This window comes from Elaeis guineensis, chromosome 2, assembly GCF_000442705.2.
Source record: "Elaeis guineensis isolate ETL-2024a chromosome 2, EG11, whole genome shotgun sequence".
Classification (NCBI taxonomy): Eukaryota; Viridiplantae; Streptophyta; class Magnoliopsida; order Arecales; family Arecaceae; genus Elaeis; species Elaeis guineensis.
In genome coordinates this window covers 108,329,929-108,346,838 of record NC_025994.2, presented here as the reverse complement: position 1 = coordinate 108,346,838, position 16,910 = coordinate 108,329,929, and the positions used below count along the sequence as shown (strand labels likewise).

The window sequence follows — 16,910 nt, the reverse complement described above, 5'->3', positions numbered from 1 at the left end:
AATAATAATATGTACCAAAAAACTAATATAATAATAATAAATTCAAATAAAAAGGAAACAAAAAAATCTTGGCCGAGATCTCAGCTGGGCCGATATATGGCGATTTTTCCACCGCCTAATATAGCACTGGGATGCTTCACGTGTCGTAATTAATTTTTAAGTAACACTCAACCCCTACGTTACGAAAATTTAATTGATAATAATAATAATATTTTATATTAAAAATTAATTTTATTGATTAATTTTATAATAAAATCAAAAAAATTTTTAAGAGCCGCTTTTCAAAGGCTGCCTTCCAAATCAGAAGATTGTTGTGTTTGATATTATTTTTTTATTATATTATTTATATTATTATTTTTTATTAAAAATTAAAAATAATAAAATTTAATTTATAGTATTGTTGAAGATTATTTTATAATAATAATATTTTATATTAAAAATTAATTTTATTGATTAATTTTATAATAAAATTAAAAATTTTTCTAAGAGCCTTTTTTTCAAAAGCAGCCTTCCAAGTCATAAGGTTATTGTATTTGATATTATTTTTTTATTATATTATTTATATTATTATTTTTTATTAAAAATTAAAAATAATAAAATTTAATCTATAGTATTATTGAAGATTATCCTATAATCTTACGTATCAATACGGAATGCCACTCCTAATATCTATATATTATTTACTAATTATTATATAGATAAAAAAAATTATCATATTATTTATATTTATATTTTTTATTTTAAAAAAATATAAAAAATAAAAAAATAAAATTTGATACGTGACATTGTGGAACATTATCCTATAATCTTACGTGTCAACACGGAATACCACCTCTGACATCTATATAATACATGTATATTATTTTACTATTATTATATAAATATTTTAAAATATTAAATATTTAAATAAATACTTAAAATATATTTAATCTTGATTTTATTACTATAGTATGCAATATTCAAAGATTTCAAAATACCATCGAGAGCGCTCTTGGGTAAAATCATTCCTTGCTACTTCCGATGCTAATCGGAGAACCCTCAAAATTGGAAGGCTCCTTCTAATCTACCAAAATAAATAAATAAATTATAGTCTTCCCAACTTCGACCTTAAATAAAATAAATTTGGAATCTTCGAACGTTTTCTAAGCTACTTCTTTGGTTTCATCAGTTTGTAATTAAAAAGTATTGCAAACATAGAGAAATTTTTTGTACACTATCTGTGGTGTAGAAAATCTGACATAGAGCAAATTACTCCATCTGATTGGGTCACGTAGCGATCGCTTTTTAACGTATATCTAATGCTCGTAGTTTTTACTTTTTGTTTAAAATTTTAAATAATGAAAATATTCCTTTCTTTTTAAAAAATTATAACATTATGTATTGATACTATGACATCCTGTATTAATACTATGACATTTTGATTTGAAATTATGACTTCCAGCACAGAATATCATAATTTTTTCATGGGATGTCATAAAGAAGGAAGGATATTTTTGTTATTAAAAAGTTTATAAAATTTTATGTAATGAAAATATCCCTATCAAAATTATGACATCATATGAAAAAATTACGACATCTTGTGCAAGAAGTCATAATTTCAATGTAGAATATCATAATATCCACACAGGATGTCATAATATCTACGTAGGATGTCATAAGTTCTTAAAATGAGGAGGGATATTTTTATCATTCAAAATTTTAAATAAAAAGATGTACTGTAGGCATCAAATACATGTTAAAAAGTGATTATCATATACTCTAATGTGATTGGACGGTCCACTCTATGTCATTTTTATTACACCGCATGTAAAGAATTTCTATGCAAACCTATTGTATTGTATAATTGCATCTGGTGATGTCCAATTAGGCCGGAACTCATGGCAAGCTGGCCTTAGGCCCGGCCCATTATTAGACTATTGCTCTTGCCCTGCGCTACTTCACCATGGACACAGTTAAACTCACGGAATCTCATTAAATGTCATGGATTTTGAATGTTAAACCCTTTGCCAACGAAGTTAAGCACCTACCAAAGTTTTAAATCTCATAAAATAGAGTTATCTCGATTTTTTATGGAATAGGATGTGCTATTGTCCCATGCAATCCCGATATTTAGAACAAAGGATGTCCCAAAATATCTCGATCAGGATGTTGAGAAGCTAGTAGAATGGTTTTGTTCAAACACGTAAGATGGTACATCATCTCAATGTCCCGCAAGACATCCTGTTGGAACTTAAATCTCTGGTACCAACCACCAATCAATTTGACCTTGTAAGGGAATGAGAGGTGAATCATCAACATCTAGGCTGTTACATTAAAAATAAGATTTTTAGGTGCTTCATAAAATATAGTGAATTTTACGAGATTATGCACCATTACAACGTTACAACATGTAATCAGCCCCCTAGTTGAACCTAATACAGAGGTTCAACAAGAAGAGTTGGTTGGTGCAGGCAACGAGAGATTTCTCGAGGAACCAACTAAGGTTGGTTCTTAGAAAATTTGTTTTCCTTAGAATTTTTTTTTTATTTTTTTGTTTGATAAAAAAATTAATAGATTGAGAAATTTATATCCTGTTTTTCTGAAAATTTTTCCTTGTCCTTCCCTTTTTTTTTTTTTTTTGTCGTCCATGGATTTCGTTGTAACCAACCATACCCTTAATAAAAAATGGGAATTCGTGCAATGCTGCAGCAGAAAGTCTTTTGCCAAAAAAAAAACAACCGGAAAGGAAAGAGAAAATCGAGAATGTTTATTTACTTATTACTCTCTAAAAAATTTAGCTACTTATATTATGAAAATACATTACTGTTACTTTAATACATTCGTTCTTTGGGCTTGGTACAGATGGACTTATTACTTTTTATTTTGAAATTATGTGTTGTCGGACCTCCTTCTACCTTGTCTGTGTGATCATTGATGTGGTGAAAAAACAAAAATCCATCATTCTTTCGCGCAAAAGATGCAACATGAGCCATTTTTATCGGATTGCAATAGTCGCTACGAGATCTATACGGATACATGAAGAAGAGCAATCGGAGTGTTTTGAGATCCATGCGTGACATGACCCAACGGTTGATATCGCCATTGAAGAAAAACTCAATCATTTTCCCGCGCCAAACGTACAACCCAAACCCTTCTTGGGAAGTTGTTTTTGGTTCGAGACCGCGCTCCCTGATTCCTGTGTCAACGTCAGCTTTTTTGTTCTTTTGATGTAAACACAGTGCTTGTCTCTTTCTTCAGGGATTTACCGCAAAATATCAGTAGGAAAGCGAGTCCTTTATCTAAATAATTTTAAAAAAAATTATTTATAAAAATAATATAATTTTTAATTTATTTATCAAATTAATATAAATTTTATAAAATGTGATTTAAAATGATATTTTATAGTATTCACGTCACCATCTCTTTTTCACTTTTTTTTTCACGTAGATGATAAAAAAAAGTTTTAAATTATCGTTTGAAATGGTATTTTTGAAAACGCCATTTGAAATGATTTTTTTGAAAACGCCATTTGAAATGACGTTATTTCAAATAGTGAGTTTAATTATTAATTTTTTTAAAAAAATAAAAATTATAATTTAAAATTTTTAAAAAAATAAAAATTATAATTTTGATTCAAATAAAAATTATCATTTCAAATTAGTATCCCCATTTCAAATTATCTTTTTAAAAAAATATTTAAAAAAATGATGTAAAAAAAATAAAAAATATAATAAAAAAATAAAAAAAATAAAAAAAATAAAAATTATAAATCTAAACTTAAAAAAAATAAAAATTTTAATTTTAATTCAAATAAAAATCATCATTTCAAATTACAATCCTCTTTTCAAATTAATTTTTTTAAAAAAATATTCCAAAAAAATACATTATAAATTAAAAAAATTTAAAAAATGATGTTTTTTACACCATTTAAAAAATTTAAAAAATTTAATTTTAAATGAGAAAAGTAATTTAAAATGATGTTTTTTATTTGAATTAAAATTAAAATTTTTATTTTTTAAAAATTAAATTTAAAATTTTTATTTTTTTATTTTTTATTTTTTAAATTTTTTAAGATATTTTTTGGGATATTTTTTTAAAAAAATTAATTTGAAATATGAAAAGTAATTTGAAATGATGTTTTTTATTTGAATTAAAATTAGAATTTTTATTTTTTTAAATTTAAAATTATAATTTTTATTTTTTTCTCAATTTTTTATGTTATTTTATATTATTTTAAATTTTTAAGATATTTTTTTGGAATATTTTTTAAAAAAAATTAATTTAAATTGGTGAAAGTAATTTGAAATGATGTTTTTTATTTGAATTAAAATTAAAATTTTTAATTTTTTTAAATTTAAAATTATATTTTTTCTATTTTTTCTCATTTTTTATGATATTTTTTATTTTTTTAATTTTTTAAGATATTTTTTTAGGATATTTTTTTTAAAAAATTAATTTAAAATGAAGAAAGTAATTTGAAATGATGTTTTCTATTTGAATTAAAATTAAAATTTTTATTTTTTTTTTAATTTAAAATTATAATTTTTATTTTTTTTCTTATTTTTTTCTCATTTTTTTATTCTTTTATGGTATTTTTTATTTTTTAAGGTATTTTTTTGAGATATTTTTAAAAAAAAAATAATTCGAAAAGGAGATTGTAATTTGAAATGATGATTTTTATTTAAATTAAAATTAAAATTTTTATTTTTTTAAATATAAAATTATAATTTTTATTTTTTCAATTTTTTTTCTTATTTCTTTTTTTTATAGTATTTTTAATTTTTTTATATCAATTTTTATTTTTTAAAATATTTTTTTAAAAAATAATTTCAAATGAGGATACTAATTTGAAATGATGATTTTTATTTGAATCAGAATTATAATTTTTATTTTTAAAAAAAATTAAAATTAAAATTAAAATTTTTATTTATTTATTTTATTTTTTTTGAAGAATTAATAATTAAACTTGTCATTTGAAATGACGTTTTCAACAACGTAATTTCAAATGACATTTTCAGAAATATCATTTGAAATGATATTTTTGATTTTTTTTTTCGTCGTCCACTTGAAAAAGGGATGGTGATATGGATATTATAAAATATCATTTTGAATGACGTTTTATAGGATTTACATTAGTTTGATAAATAAATTAAAAATTATATTATTTTTATAAATAAATTTTTTTTAAAAATTACTTAGGTAAAAGACTCGCAGGAAAGCTGACAGAATCCAAGGGCCCTCACGCGTTACCCGTACGTTAAACCGCCCTGCCAAATCAAGATCAGAATTCTCTCCTTAGCTAACTGGGTCTGTTTCTGTTACCGCTCAGAAGGTGGAGAACCAGAACTGTTTCAATTCACAACCGGGAATGTTTCAAACATCTACCCTGTGTTTGGTTATGTCATTCTGTGAAGAGCGTCATTGTTGTTTTGTTCGGCATGCACAACTCATCCTCTTTTTAAGTTTTATGCATATGTACAAAGTTCACATACACGTTCCAGCCGTGAACGGTGTCTAAACTCGGAGTATACTGCTGCAGGCCATTATAAAGATGTAAACTAATAAAAACAACCACTGAAACAAAATTATTTAGGGCTGTCTACGTGTGCATTTTCTGGCAGAACAAGCAAACACAAATCTAATGTCATCTTTCAGCTATAATGTAAACCATGTGAACAATAATAAGAAATAGAATAGGCTGATCTATGGCATAATTCATATTTCCTCGTACTGTCATACAGCTTAACTCACATGGCTAAAAAGCTACAACAACATATTATAAATTCTGGTTCAACGTGCTTAGATTCTGGTAGTTTCAATGGATCTCATAAACAGATAATACAAGCAAATGTGCATGACGGTATTGCTTACATACTGGATTCAATAAATTGCTAAGATTTGAATTAACCGCTGAGCAGTTATGTTTTTAGAATACTCAAAAGAATTTGAGTCCCCGGTGCTTGTCCACCATAAAAATGCTTCAAAGCCTGCATAGATCCTGAGAGAACCAATCTGCAAAATGGACTCTAAGTAAAGTCTAACCTACAATCTTGTAACTTGGGTTTACAAGGTTATCGAGGCCTGAGACAACTTGGATGGATTCAATGACATCTCCCACCTTGAGATCTGCTAAATAATCCTCATTCTCGGTAACATATCCAAACACAGCATACCGCCCATCCAATATATTAGCATTACTCGGTGTCAGTTCACTTTCTTTTAACAGCCAAAAGACCTGGCTGGAAGCAGAATTGTCGTCAAATTCCTGTTTCAAGTTCAGCAATGCAGAAATGGTGTCAGGACTGACAAATACAAAGCCTTCTTATTGCAAAGGGGATCTTTGCATGACTTACATCTCTAGCCATCGCCATGGTTCCAAATGCATTAAATGGAAGTCGGGTTTGAGCTTTATATAGACCAAGTTCCTAAAAATCACAATGAAATAATGAAGAATCAGGATATGCACTGCTGAGTTAAATACAGATGAGAATCACCACATATCACTGATCATGCTAAAAGAGCAACTTTAGAAATCCATTATGAGTTTACCAGACATAAAGAGTTTTTTAATGCATATGATGGGTCTTAGGATAAAGATGATATGAATTCTACATTTAACCTCTATATAGATATTCAGACTTTTCAAACCTACCATACAATACAAGCCAGGCACCAATAACCAGCAAGTTATGAAGTACAGCAGTTCTGAGAATTGGTTGATGTTATTAATGTGAAAAGGCAGAAAAAACATTTTAACAGTAATCCAACAGAAGGATGCCAAAAGTATTCCAGATTCAAATGCTATGCAAGATGTGCTCAGCCTGGTAGCATAAGGTGATTGGCAGAGCAAAATAAATTGAGCTCCCAGAGGTGGTCATCACGTACTATGACTCAGCATGTGTGATGTCAACATGAGTGATTCCAGAGGAAGTACACTTGATGGTTGACCACAATTGCATTCATCAAAGAGAGAGATGGAGTGAGATCTTTTTCATCAATTGATGAAATGGATGCCTGTTATTATCACTGTACTTGGACCGCAGATCCCATCAACTAACATTTGGTACTTCTAGCTTTCCTGCCATGAAATTCTATTTAGCTTTGTGTGCAAGTACATCTACCCACATTTGGCACCAGCTTTCCTGTAGCATTTTTGATTGCGTGTGTTTGGTACTAGCTTTCCTGACATCAAGATTTCTTTAATTGCATGTGCATGATCATGCATACATGTGGGTACACGCTACATGTGTGTACACGCTCGCAAGTGTGAATATGCGTGCATGTACACAAGTGTATGCACATGCATGCGTGCATGCCCGTGTATGTTGTGCTCATCCTTCAAGCATGAGAGGATTGGTAAAAATGACTGGAGCTCCTAGGGGTGGTCATCATGGACTAGTAGTATTCAAGCATGAGAGGATTGGTAAGAATGTGGGATGCCAATATGAGCACTTGAACAGGAAGGAATACTTGATGGCTAACCAAAACCCTAACGAAATGAATGCCTACTATTACTGTTGAAATGAATGCCTACTATTACTGTTTGTACTTTGGCATGCGCAATCCATGTTGCAGATCTGAGCAAGCCAAGAGCTTGATGATCTGCTGTAACCCCATCAACTAATGGCTGGTACCAGAATTCCAGCCACAAACATTTCTTTTAATTGTATATGAGTGTATGTTCTCATTATTGGTTGAAATGCTCTTCCTTATTCTCTCGATGGATGTGTGTATGCTCACATTATTGGCTGAAATGCTCTTCATGGTTCTCGTGAAAGATGTGTGTGTATGCTTTCTAGTTTTTATGCTCTCATTATTGGTTGAAATGTCTTCATGGTTCTCTTGATGGATGTGTGTCCATGCTCTTGTAGAAATTCTCTTCTTAATTCTCTTGACAAATGGCTGGGAGCTCATTAGCAAGGTTTTAAATCCCAGTCTTGGACCTGATATTGGTTAAGGACCAGGTTAGGGCAGTACCGTTCCTACACTTGGAATGGATTGGTCATTGGCATCCCATTGACTCACCACGACACCTTTTTCTGCTTTTATTTGTTCTTTACTGTTGTTTACTGTTTCTAATGATTGTTTAGTTTTTAGGATGGGTTTATCATAATTTGGGACTAGATGAGGTTTTTGAGCTCATGATTGGATTTATGGTGTGGAAATCAATACTGGCACCAGTTTGGCATTAGGTTTATGTTGCCCATGATCTAACTCTCCCCTTCTTCCTCTCTTTCTGGCTTTACTAGTTATGTCGTGTCTTGTATTTAGAGGATGTAGTGACATAGGACCTCTCCTTGAGGATTGAATCCAAACCCTCAAAAACATCCCCTAGTTATAAATTATGATATAAATATCAAAAGTCTTTAAACAACCATTAACAACAATAAACACAAGGAACAAAATTAGAAAATTTATATATAAAAAAAAGCATCCTAGTGAATTACCAAGAAGCAAGGCCATCCTAAGTGTTGGGAGTTGGGACAATGCGTAACAGTCATCCCTTTAACCATGCTAGTTTGTCCTAGACAATACCAAGTACAACAACCCCTTTTTTCATCCCAAGACTCAATATCTCACAATTCTGATCTGGAGCAACCACAACAGAGACTTCAGTCTTTGTCATCAACCAATCTTTGGGATTATATTTCCGACCAAGGGGCTCTCTTTAGTTTAATCAGTGATATGATCCTCTTGTTACTATCCATAGTGCATGGAATTAGAGCCTCTTACCAGATGCATTCTACAAGACAGTGTGTGTATTTGTTAGTCACGGGCCTTGAGACCTCAAGCAAAAATGTCCAGTCAAGGTTGGGAACCTCACATTCTATGCAGTAAAGTTCAGCTTATTTTTTTTTAATTTATCCAGGCAATTGAAAGATGCCATCATTAATAAAATGCTAACACTTAAGGCTTCAAAGTGTCAAAAAATAATCTAACCAGGTTATTTAAGATGAAGAATCAGAATTCCTTCATAAAGCAAGTAAAGCAACTTACTTCCAAGGTTGCACCATAGATAGGCATTTTGTCACCAGTAACCATGATTTCTAGGGGTATTGTTCGGATTTTTTCTGTACTTGGATCAATAAAACCTTCTGCAGGTCCCACAGGATCTCCAGTTTGAACAACAAAGCCATCAGCTGCAGCAGAACCATATCAAATTTTGATTACTGCAGACTTGAGAAAGAGATAAGACAAGTACCCAGCCATCATGAAATAAAAATACAGAACAGGAACATTAAAATGATAAATGTCATATCGCACATAGCCACTGATTTTACATAGTTGGATATTATCATTGATGAATCAGACACACGGGTTCATTTTCAGTAATGAGACAAGGATCTACCTCTTTGGATTTCCATTCCATCATAGAAGTGCCTTTCCACTAGATCTAAAAAGTTGCCAGCCGTCACGGGAGCATTGTACCCATCAAGAACTATGCGAAATACACAGTCCTGTATGTTAGGATTGTCCTTAACTTTAACCTTCATATCGACAGTTGCCCTCCCCTTTAAAAGAGGCATACTGCGGTATTCCTCTGGCACTTCATATGGGAAACCATCCACCATATCCTCTTCAACACTGCAGAAATCCAATGTCGCAGGAAGATCTCAGCTGCAGTCAATGACAAGGGTATATATGAGAACTGTGCCTTTTAAGAAGGCTTATGCCAGTGTTCTCGTGTCAGGTATTTTTCACCCAGATAACCAAGAAAATTTAAACATCACATGATGTCTTATAATTAAGTACAATACAGTTCAGTGCTTTTAGCGACTGTCAAACAAATAATGGTAATAAGAATAGCACATGAATTTTCAGTGCAAAAAAAATAAAAAACACCTATTATATTTATAAGGAAAAGTGCAATGCAGGAAAGAAAACAACCATACAGTTAACAGACTTAAGAGGACTGAGAAGGCAAAAAGAAATGCCTAGACCATCCAACCTTCAAAAGCCACAACATCATATGGAAATGTGAACAACGTGAACCTTAAGTTCATGCATATATTGAAAGCATGGCATTATTCATTGTATAATGTGCATTATCTCCATGCTTACCGTTTTAAATAATAAACAAAGATAACATCAGGTCCTGCAGTTGTTGTAAAAAACATTAAAGCACAATCATGAGTTGTTAACTTAGTAGATGGGATTTTCTTCCTCAGGTGCCACACCCACTTCATAATCTCATTCTCACACCTGCTTCCTGGGCTCTTCCTTTAAATTTGTTTGAAGCTCAGCTTCCCACTCTGGCATCCAAAAACTATGCAGCACCCACTCACAAGTCAAGTAACTAAGCTAGGAAGTAATTTAAGCAAAAGTGACAGTCCTTTCTAATTCCTCATGTTATGCTTATTTAGAATTGGCACCCTGGCTTTAATTTAGGCAACTCAAAACTGCGAATATTATAGTTCATTTGTGGCCTATAGGCCCAACTCAATAGATGATACTAGTATCTTAAATTATCTGATATTCCAGGAGAAACTTACGTGTAAGCTATTTGAGAATAACATACGATTGTTAGTACCATATACTTCACTACTATCTTTTGTTTAAAGTCTGTATGTTTCTTTTAAGTGATGCTAGAGCCAAAGCTTGCTCTTCTAATTCAACAGAGCATAGGTTCAAAGTTAGGAATCTTGCTCTATCGGTGTTGAATAGGTAACAAAATGCAGTAAACATGAAATTGAAAAATATAAGAAAACTGTAAAACATCAACATGCAAGATCAGGAGATAAGGTTAGTTTTGCTGATATGCATATGAAATAATTGCCATGTAATTCAACATGAGCATTTTACATAATGGAAATATCTTACTCTCCAACATATTGTAGAAGCTCCTTTTGTTTTGGTGCAACTGCATCTCTATCCTGTTCCTCTACAATACGTTGGAGCTCTTCCATTCCAGTGGCCAACTTGTCAACCAACATTTGTCCATGTTCTTTTTTTGCTTCAGCCACACTCGACAGAATCAAAGTTCTCCCCTGACTGAGAGCACGAGATGCCTGCCTCACATTCTACAGTTCAAAGCAGGAAAATATATTATTTATTTAATTTTCTTTATTATGTAATTGCATAATGTATTGACCAAAACAATCCAGTTTAACAGGGCATCACCTGGCTAAAGTATGCATAACTGTTTTTTAAGTCTGAAAATAATAAATAATAGGTGGGAGATAATATAGCTAGCATCATGAGGTTATTTATTTGAGTTGTAAGTTGTAACCATCCAAGAGATAAGCCATTAGAGCAAGAATATCATCATCTAATAAATAAAGCGGCAAGACATTATCTAGCTCATCAACATTATGAGAGGTAGAAGTCAAACAACCAAGCTATTCATGATAAGCCTGTGTTTGGCATAAAACTCAGCTCAGTACCACACTGCCTCATCAGTAAACAAGAAAAGTTTGATATTGACCAGCTTACTCGCATTGAGCTTGATGAAATAAGTATAGCACATAGAATATGTATGTTATTTCAGTTATTATTTGTAAGTTTACAAAGAAGATTTTTATATTTGTCTGTCCTAACTCTTTTTATGTGCAGAAAATGTAATAAGTCATCAGATTAAGATCTAACAACTGAAATTTATCCAAATTATATTGGTTTCAAGGAGGGAGAGGGGTGTTGTTGGCCGCATGCTTCTACCAATCCCTTAAAATAAGTCCGAGTTACAATGGAAATTGGTTGAGCTGTGCTTAAGCTCAGCCTGTTTATGATGCAAGTGGATCTTGAGCATGATTTGATTTGCCTAGAGTCTCACTCACTTACAGCCATAGGGTTGAGGTCAAGGATGCCTCATCATGCCATGCAAGGTAGCATGTCCTTAAACCACATTATACACCAGAATTCAACTAGTATAGATAGTGGTATTAGAAATTAGCATAAATGTGTTCCTTTTCCAGGTACACAATTAATTTAATAAGTGATAGAAAGTCATCATCTTAGGTTACAGAATATTGCCAACCTCTCCAATCTCATTGTACTCGTTTGGAATTCCTCCAGCTCTTGTCTAAATATTAATGTTGCTAGGTATTTTTCCAGTTAGAAAATTAATATGCCAGCATGCTATCATTGCAATGGCATAACAGGGCATGTCTTACCTTGCTTCTGCCATTTAAAGAGCGCTTTTCATGAAGCACCTCCATAGAAGTATTTTAAAGAGAACCGCTCCTCTTGTTTGGTGTTTGCTAACACAAAGATGGAAGTAGTTTTCAGTCTATTTGGTTTGAACTGGGTTGTATGTAACTAACATAGACTTAAGTCCAACTTCATTGAGATTTTTGGTTTTGATCAAGGACTTAGAGATGGCCAACATAATCAAGTTTGGGGTTTGGGTACATGTTGAGTTGGTTAAACTTGAGTTTGTCTAATCCATTTGCATCTCCAATATTCCTGCCCTTATGTGTGGCAAATCCAATTATATTTATAAAAACATAATGTGCTCTGTACAAGCATGAAATGAAAACTAGTTTCTCTAGCATCTCACAGAAGAAGCTATTTGACCTCTGCATGTGTGAGAAGCACTTTTTATTGAGCATTATGAAAATCAGCTTCTTTCAAACTAATTGCTTTTTATTTTTAAGTTAAATGGTGAAGTGCTGTTTGTAAAACAAAGCCAAGATTAGCACAATGTACTGATTTAAGAACATCGTTTTTATATGGCATGATGTAACACGTATAATTCAGTAATTACAAAACAAAAATCACCTGAGTGATTGCAGAAATTATAAGGAATAGCAAATAGGATCTCAGAATGAGACTTTTGGTAGTTATGCTTACTCTCTCAACTAAATCCAATGCTCTAACCCCGGAGACCTTGAGACTGTCTGTGATATCCTCAAGAGGCTTTTGAACCTCCCGAATGGCTTTGTTATCGATAGGCAATGCATATCTCAACAAGGCACCAGGATCCTTAATAGGTGGTCCGGAGATTAGCACTGACAGATCAGGCAGCACAGGGCCTAAGGGGGATGCACGTGCAGGCCTGTCCAATGTAGGAACACCAGTGACCAATCCAATTGCCAATGCTATGGAAATTGCACATTCCTTTAGGTGAAATGAATTCTTCTTCTGCCCAAGAATTCGAAAGATATACAAAGTGCTCTCAGCATTTAGCAAAAGAAACACAAAAAAGTGACTGCCCCAGAGAATGGTATTGAATTGGGCAGAATTAATCTATTATCTCAAGTAAGAAAGAACGAAATTCAACCTCTATCTCATGAAAGAATCCATGTAAAGCACAAAGAAGGCAAGATGATTTAATGGTACTAAAATATAAAGGGAAGTGGTTCCAAAATCAGAGCATACTCAAGGAACGATTCTGATAAGAATTTTAATATGGAGATGGAAAAGTTAAATTTTGTAATATAGAATAAAACTGTACGATCTAACCAACAAACTCTGGAAGAAAAGAATGAAAAACAATTGATTATTCATCTGACCCACGAAGAACTTTTCTATCTCAAACACTTCCATCTTCTTAAAAGGAAATATGACCATATTGATATATAAGTTCATAGTAACCATATCGGGCAGACAGGAGATCTATCTTATCAAACCAAAAAAAAGGCAGGGGAATGATATACAAGTCTCAGCATTCTTACCAAAGAGGGAACTATTTTACTAGAGAAAACAAGTTAACTTTATGACGAAAAGGAAATCAAAATTGTACACCTAATTCAACCATCTACAGGGCAAAAAGAGAGGATTCTTATCGAACCCATCGAAAATTTTGTCCCTCTTTTTAGAACATTCGATTCCTTGGTCAAGAAAAGCACCATGCATTGCTGCAGAGGCCATACCGAACACAGAGGAAAATCTAATACATTAGAGGCAAGGAAGTCATGAGAAGTGGTCTGTTACTTAAAGGAACTGTTCCATCATGAAACAAGTAAAAGGTGATTTTCACCGATTACATCATACGATCATACAAAACTAATCCCATTTCCTTCTGTTAGGAAACAAAGAACTTTAATTATCCAACATATGAAAAATCTGTCTTTATTGTAATATTACACTGCCTACTTGAAGAAGGTATCTCTTTGTGGCTCAAGAATCTTTACGCTGAGGAAATTGTGATGGAACAGAAATTGAGAGAGAGAGAGATAGAGAGAAAGAGAGGAGATATTTGCTCTCAAATCCTCAGCATTCTTACAAGAAGGAACTCTTTTAAAAGAATTTCGACAATGACATAAGAAAGAAGTGCATTTTGGTCTTCTCCAGAGAATGATTCATAATAGCAGCTCATCCCACTACATCTGGTAACAGAAAAACGAATATTAATCGAATTACTCATCCAATCCATTTAGATTATGACAACTTCCCGACAGGATCTATCTCTACATTGCACATATTTCCATTTTCAAACCCTACTTGCATATAAATAAGTGGAAAATGATCTAAAAACGCCTACACTGGAAGAGAACTGGACCGACCGGTACCTCTCCCCATCCGGAATCGAGTTTGGGAAACTGCGATGAAGAAGAAGAGCACCGGAACCCTAGGCGGCGGAACCAGAGGGGTCTCCTGTGGCTATCGAAGCAGCTCCGCTTGGCCGAGACGGAGGATCTCGGGGCGGCGGGGTAGAAGCGGCATTGGGACTGGGAGGAGAGGAGGGCCGCCATGGGAGCTAGGGTTTCGAGAGGAGACGGATTGGGGAAGCAAGGGTTTTGCAGTTAACGCAGAGGAGAGAGGATAAAATAGTGCTGAAAAGGGATAGTGGAAATCGGAGAGCCGCTGGACGTCCCCGCGGTTTGGATAAGGGTGTTCGGAAGGACGAAAGGCTTTGCCCGTTCCAGGAGGTCCGTTAAGCTTTTCACTGTATTCGGAATTTTGGATGGGATCCCTTAGATTTTTCTAGATAATATAGTTCTAGATAAAAGAAAATATTGTTTCATATAGTCATAAGAAACTATTACTTTTTTGTGTTTTATCTTGCAGCCTATACCGTACTTGGGCTAAAACCTTCATTATCTTTCTTTACTTTATCCGTGGGCCTTCTGTGCCTTTCTGGAATCCTAACAGTTTGTGTCTCAGTTTAGTATCATGTTGCATCCATTACCCAAAATAAATAAATAAATAAATAATATTAAAAGTATAGATGTTATCATGTTTTGCTGAATATTACATTGCACCAGTTCTAAGTTTTAACAGAAATACAGATGATCATTTTAGTTTCACATGGTTTGGACCTACCCTATTTTGGGCCCTCTTTTCGCTTTTTGTCAAGGATAGCCGGAGGGCTGTAAAGGATAAAGAGCACGGATTCTTTGGTCGCTTTCACAGATCATCCAGCAAGAGAAATTCTTTGCGCACTATGAATGTTGTAGAAAATCTAAGATGAAGTGCACTACTTTATGTAATTAGTTTACATAGCCATCACTTTTCAATATGCATTTAATGTCCGTAGTTTCATTTTTTCGTTTAAAAATTTTGTATGACCAAAATGTCACTGTTATGTGAAAAAAATTATGATATTTTATGGCATATTATGACTTTCTATACGCAGGATATCATAATATAGTATAGAAAATTATGACATCTGTGATATATTACGACATTCTGCGTCAAATTATGATTTTCTGTATACAGAATGTTATAATATGGTCCTAGATATCATAATATGGGGTTAGAATGTCATGATATAGAAGGGACATTTTTTTTCCAATCATTTTTCAATGCGTATTTAATGTCCGCAGTTGCGCTTTTTTGTTTGAAAATTTTGAATGACGAAAATACCTCTGCTCTTTAAAAAAAAATTAGGACATCATGTAACATATTATGACATCCTGCATCAAAATTATTACTTCGTGTATGTAGGATGTCATAATATGCACATAAGATGTCATAATTTTTTCTAAAGAATAAGAGTATTTTTGTCATTTAAAATTTTTAAATGAAAAAACAGAACCATAGATATTAAATGTACATCGAGAAGCGTTGGCTACATGATCCAATCACATAAAGTGGCGTGCTCCGCATCGAAATTTTTACATCACCTATGATGCACAAAGAAGTTTTCCGTCCAGCAAAGTTGGTTCCTTTGAACCGCAAGACCAAGGTAGATACAAAGTGCAACCTGCTATCTCTCATGTTCCTTCTCTTTACTACTTATTTCATTCTAGAAAAAAAAAAAGGAGAAAAAAAAAAAAAAGAAAGAACAAAGACAGTGAACAAATTCTATGGTTAGTTGCTTGGTGGGAGTGTTGGAGAAAGGAATGATGTATCCAGCAGAGTGAAGCAGCATTCTATTCTTTTCAGCAACATCCTTCCGCAATGGTGGCGACTGGAGTGCCACAATCCCATTTATCATTTTTGATTTGCATAAGCGAGCCTATAGCATTGGCGATGTCTCCAAGAGAGGGGGGTGCGAGGTGGATTCCGAGAGTCATGGCCATGCATACTGCCGATTGGCCGCTTGTTTCTCTGGGCTTTGTTCATCATGCACTTATTTTGACGTATAAAAATACTCCCTGAGATTTAAATGTATTATAAAAAATTTAATTTTTAATGATAAAATTTTAACGATAAAATTTATTTCATCACAAATAATTAAATTTTTATAATAAAATTTAAATTTCATCCCCAAAAATCAAGTATTTACGACGAAAAAAATTACGTTGCAAAAAGTTATATCTTTTGCAACAAAATTTTTATTTTTGTTGCTAGAAGTTGATTTTTAGCGACGAATCTTTTTTTCGTTGCAAAAAATAATTTTTTTTGCGATGAAATATTTTTTTCGTAGTAAAAAAATATTTTTTTGCGATAAAAAAAAAATTATCGTAAAAAAATTTTATTTTTTACGACGAAATTGATATTTCGTTGCAAAAAATAAAGGTTTTTGCGATCAATTTTATTTATATTTAGCGACGAAACTATTGCGTCACTAAATTTTATTTTGTTGAAAAAATTTGAATATTTTG

General features: G+C 32.6%; 1 protein-coding gene across 2 annotated transcripts; it reads right to left on the bottom strand.

The window, feature by feature from the left end:
• Window positions 1-5,663: 5,663 nt before the first annotated feature.
• On the bottom strand, window positions 5,664-14,802 carry LOC105047935 (peptidyl-prolyl cis-trans isomerase CYP38, chloroplastic). 2 transcript variants are annotated; one of them, XM_019849297.3, is made up of 7 exons: window positions 14,424-14,802; window positions 12,769-13,059; window positions 10,801-11,000; window positions 9,329-9,564; window positions 8,977-9,119; window positions 6,333-6,404; window positions 5,664-6,244 (listed from the first exon to the last, which is right to left on the bottom strand). In XM_019849297.3, exons 1-7 carry the CDS (start codon window positions 14,610-14,612, stop codon window positions 6,017-6,019), a joined length of 1,359 nt encoding a protein of 452 aa, XP_019704856.1. In that variant the 5' UTR covers window positions 14,613-14,802; the 3' UTR covers window positions 5,664-6,016. The 2 variants fall into 2 exon arrangements, with proteins under 2 accessions (XP_019704856.1, XP_010925390.1); XM_010927088.4 differs by having other exon boundaries at window positions 14,430-14,801.
• Between the last annotated feature and the right edge of the window lie 2,108 nt (window positions 14,803-16,910).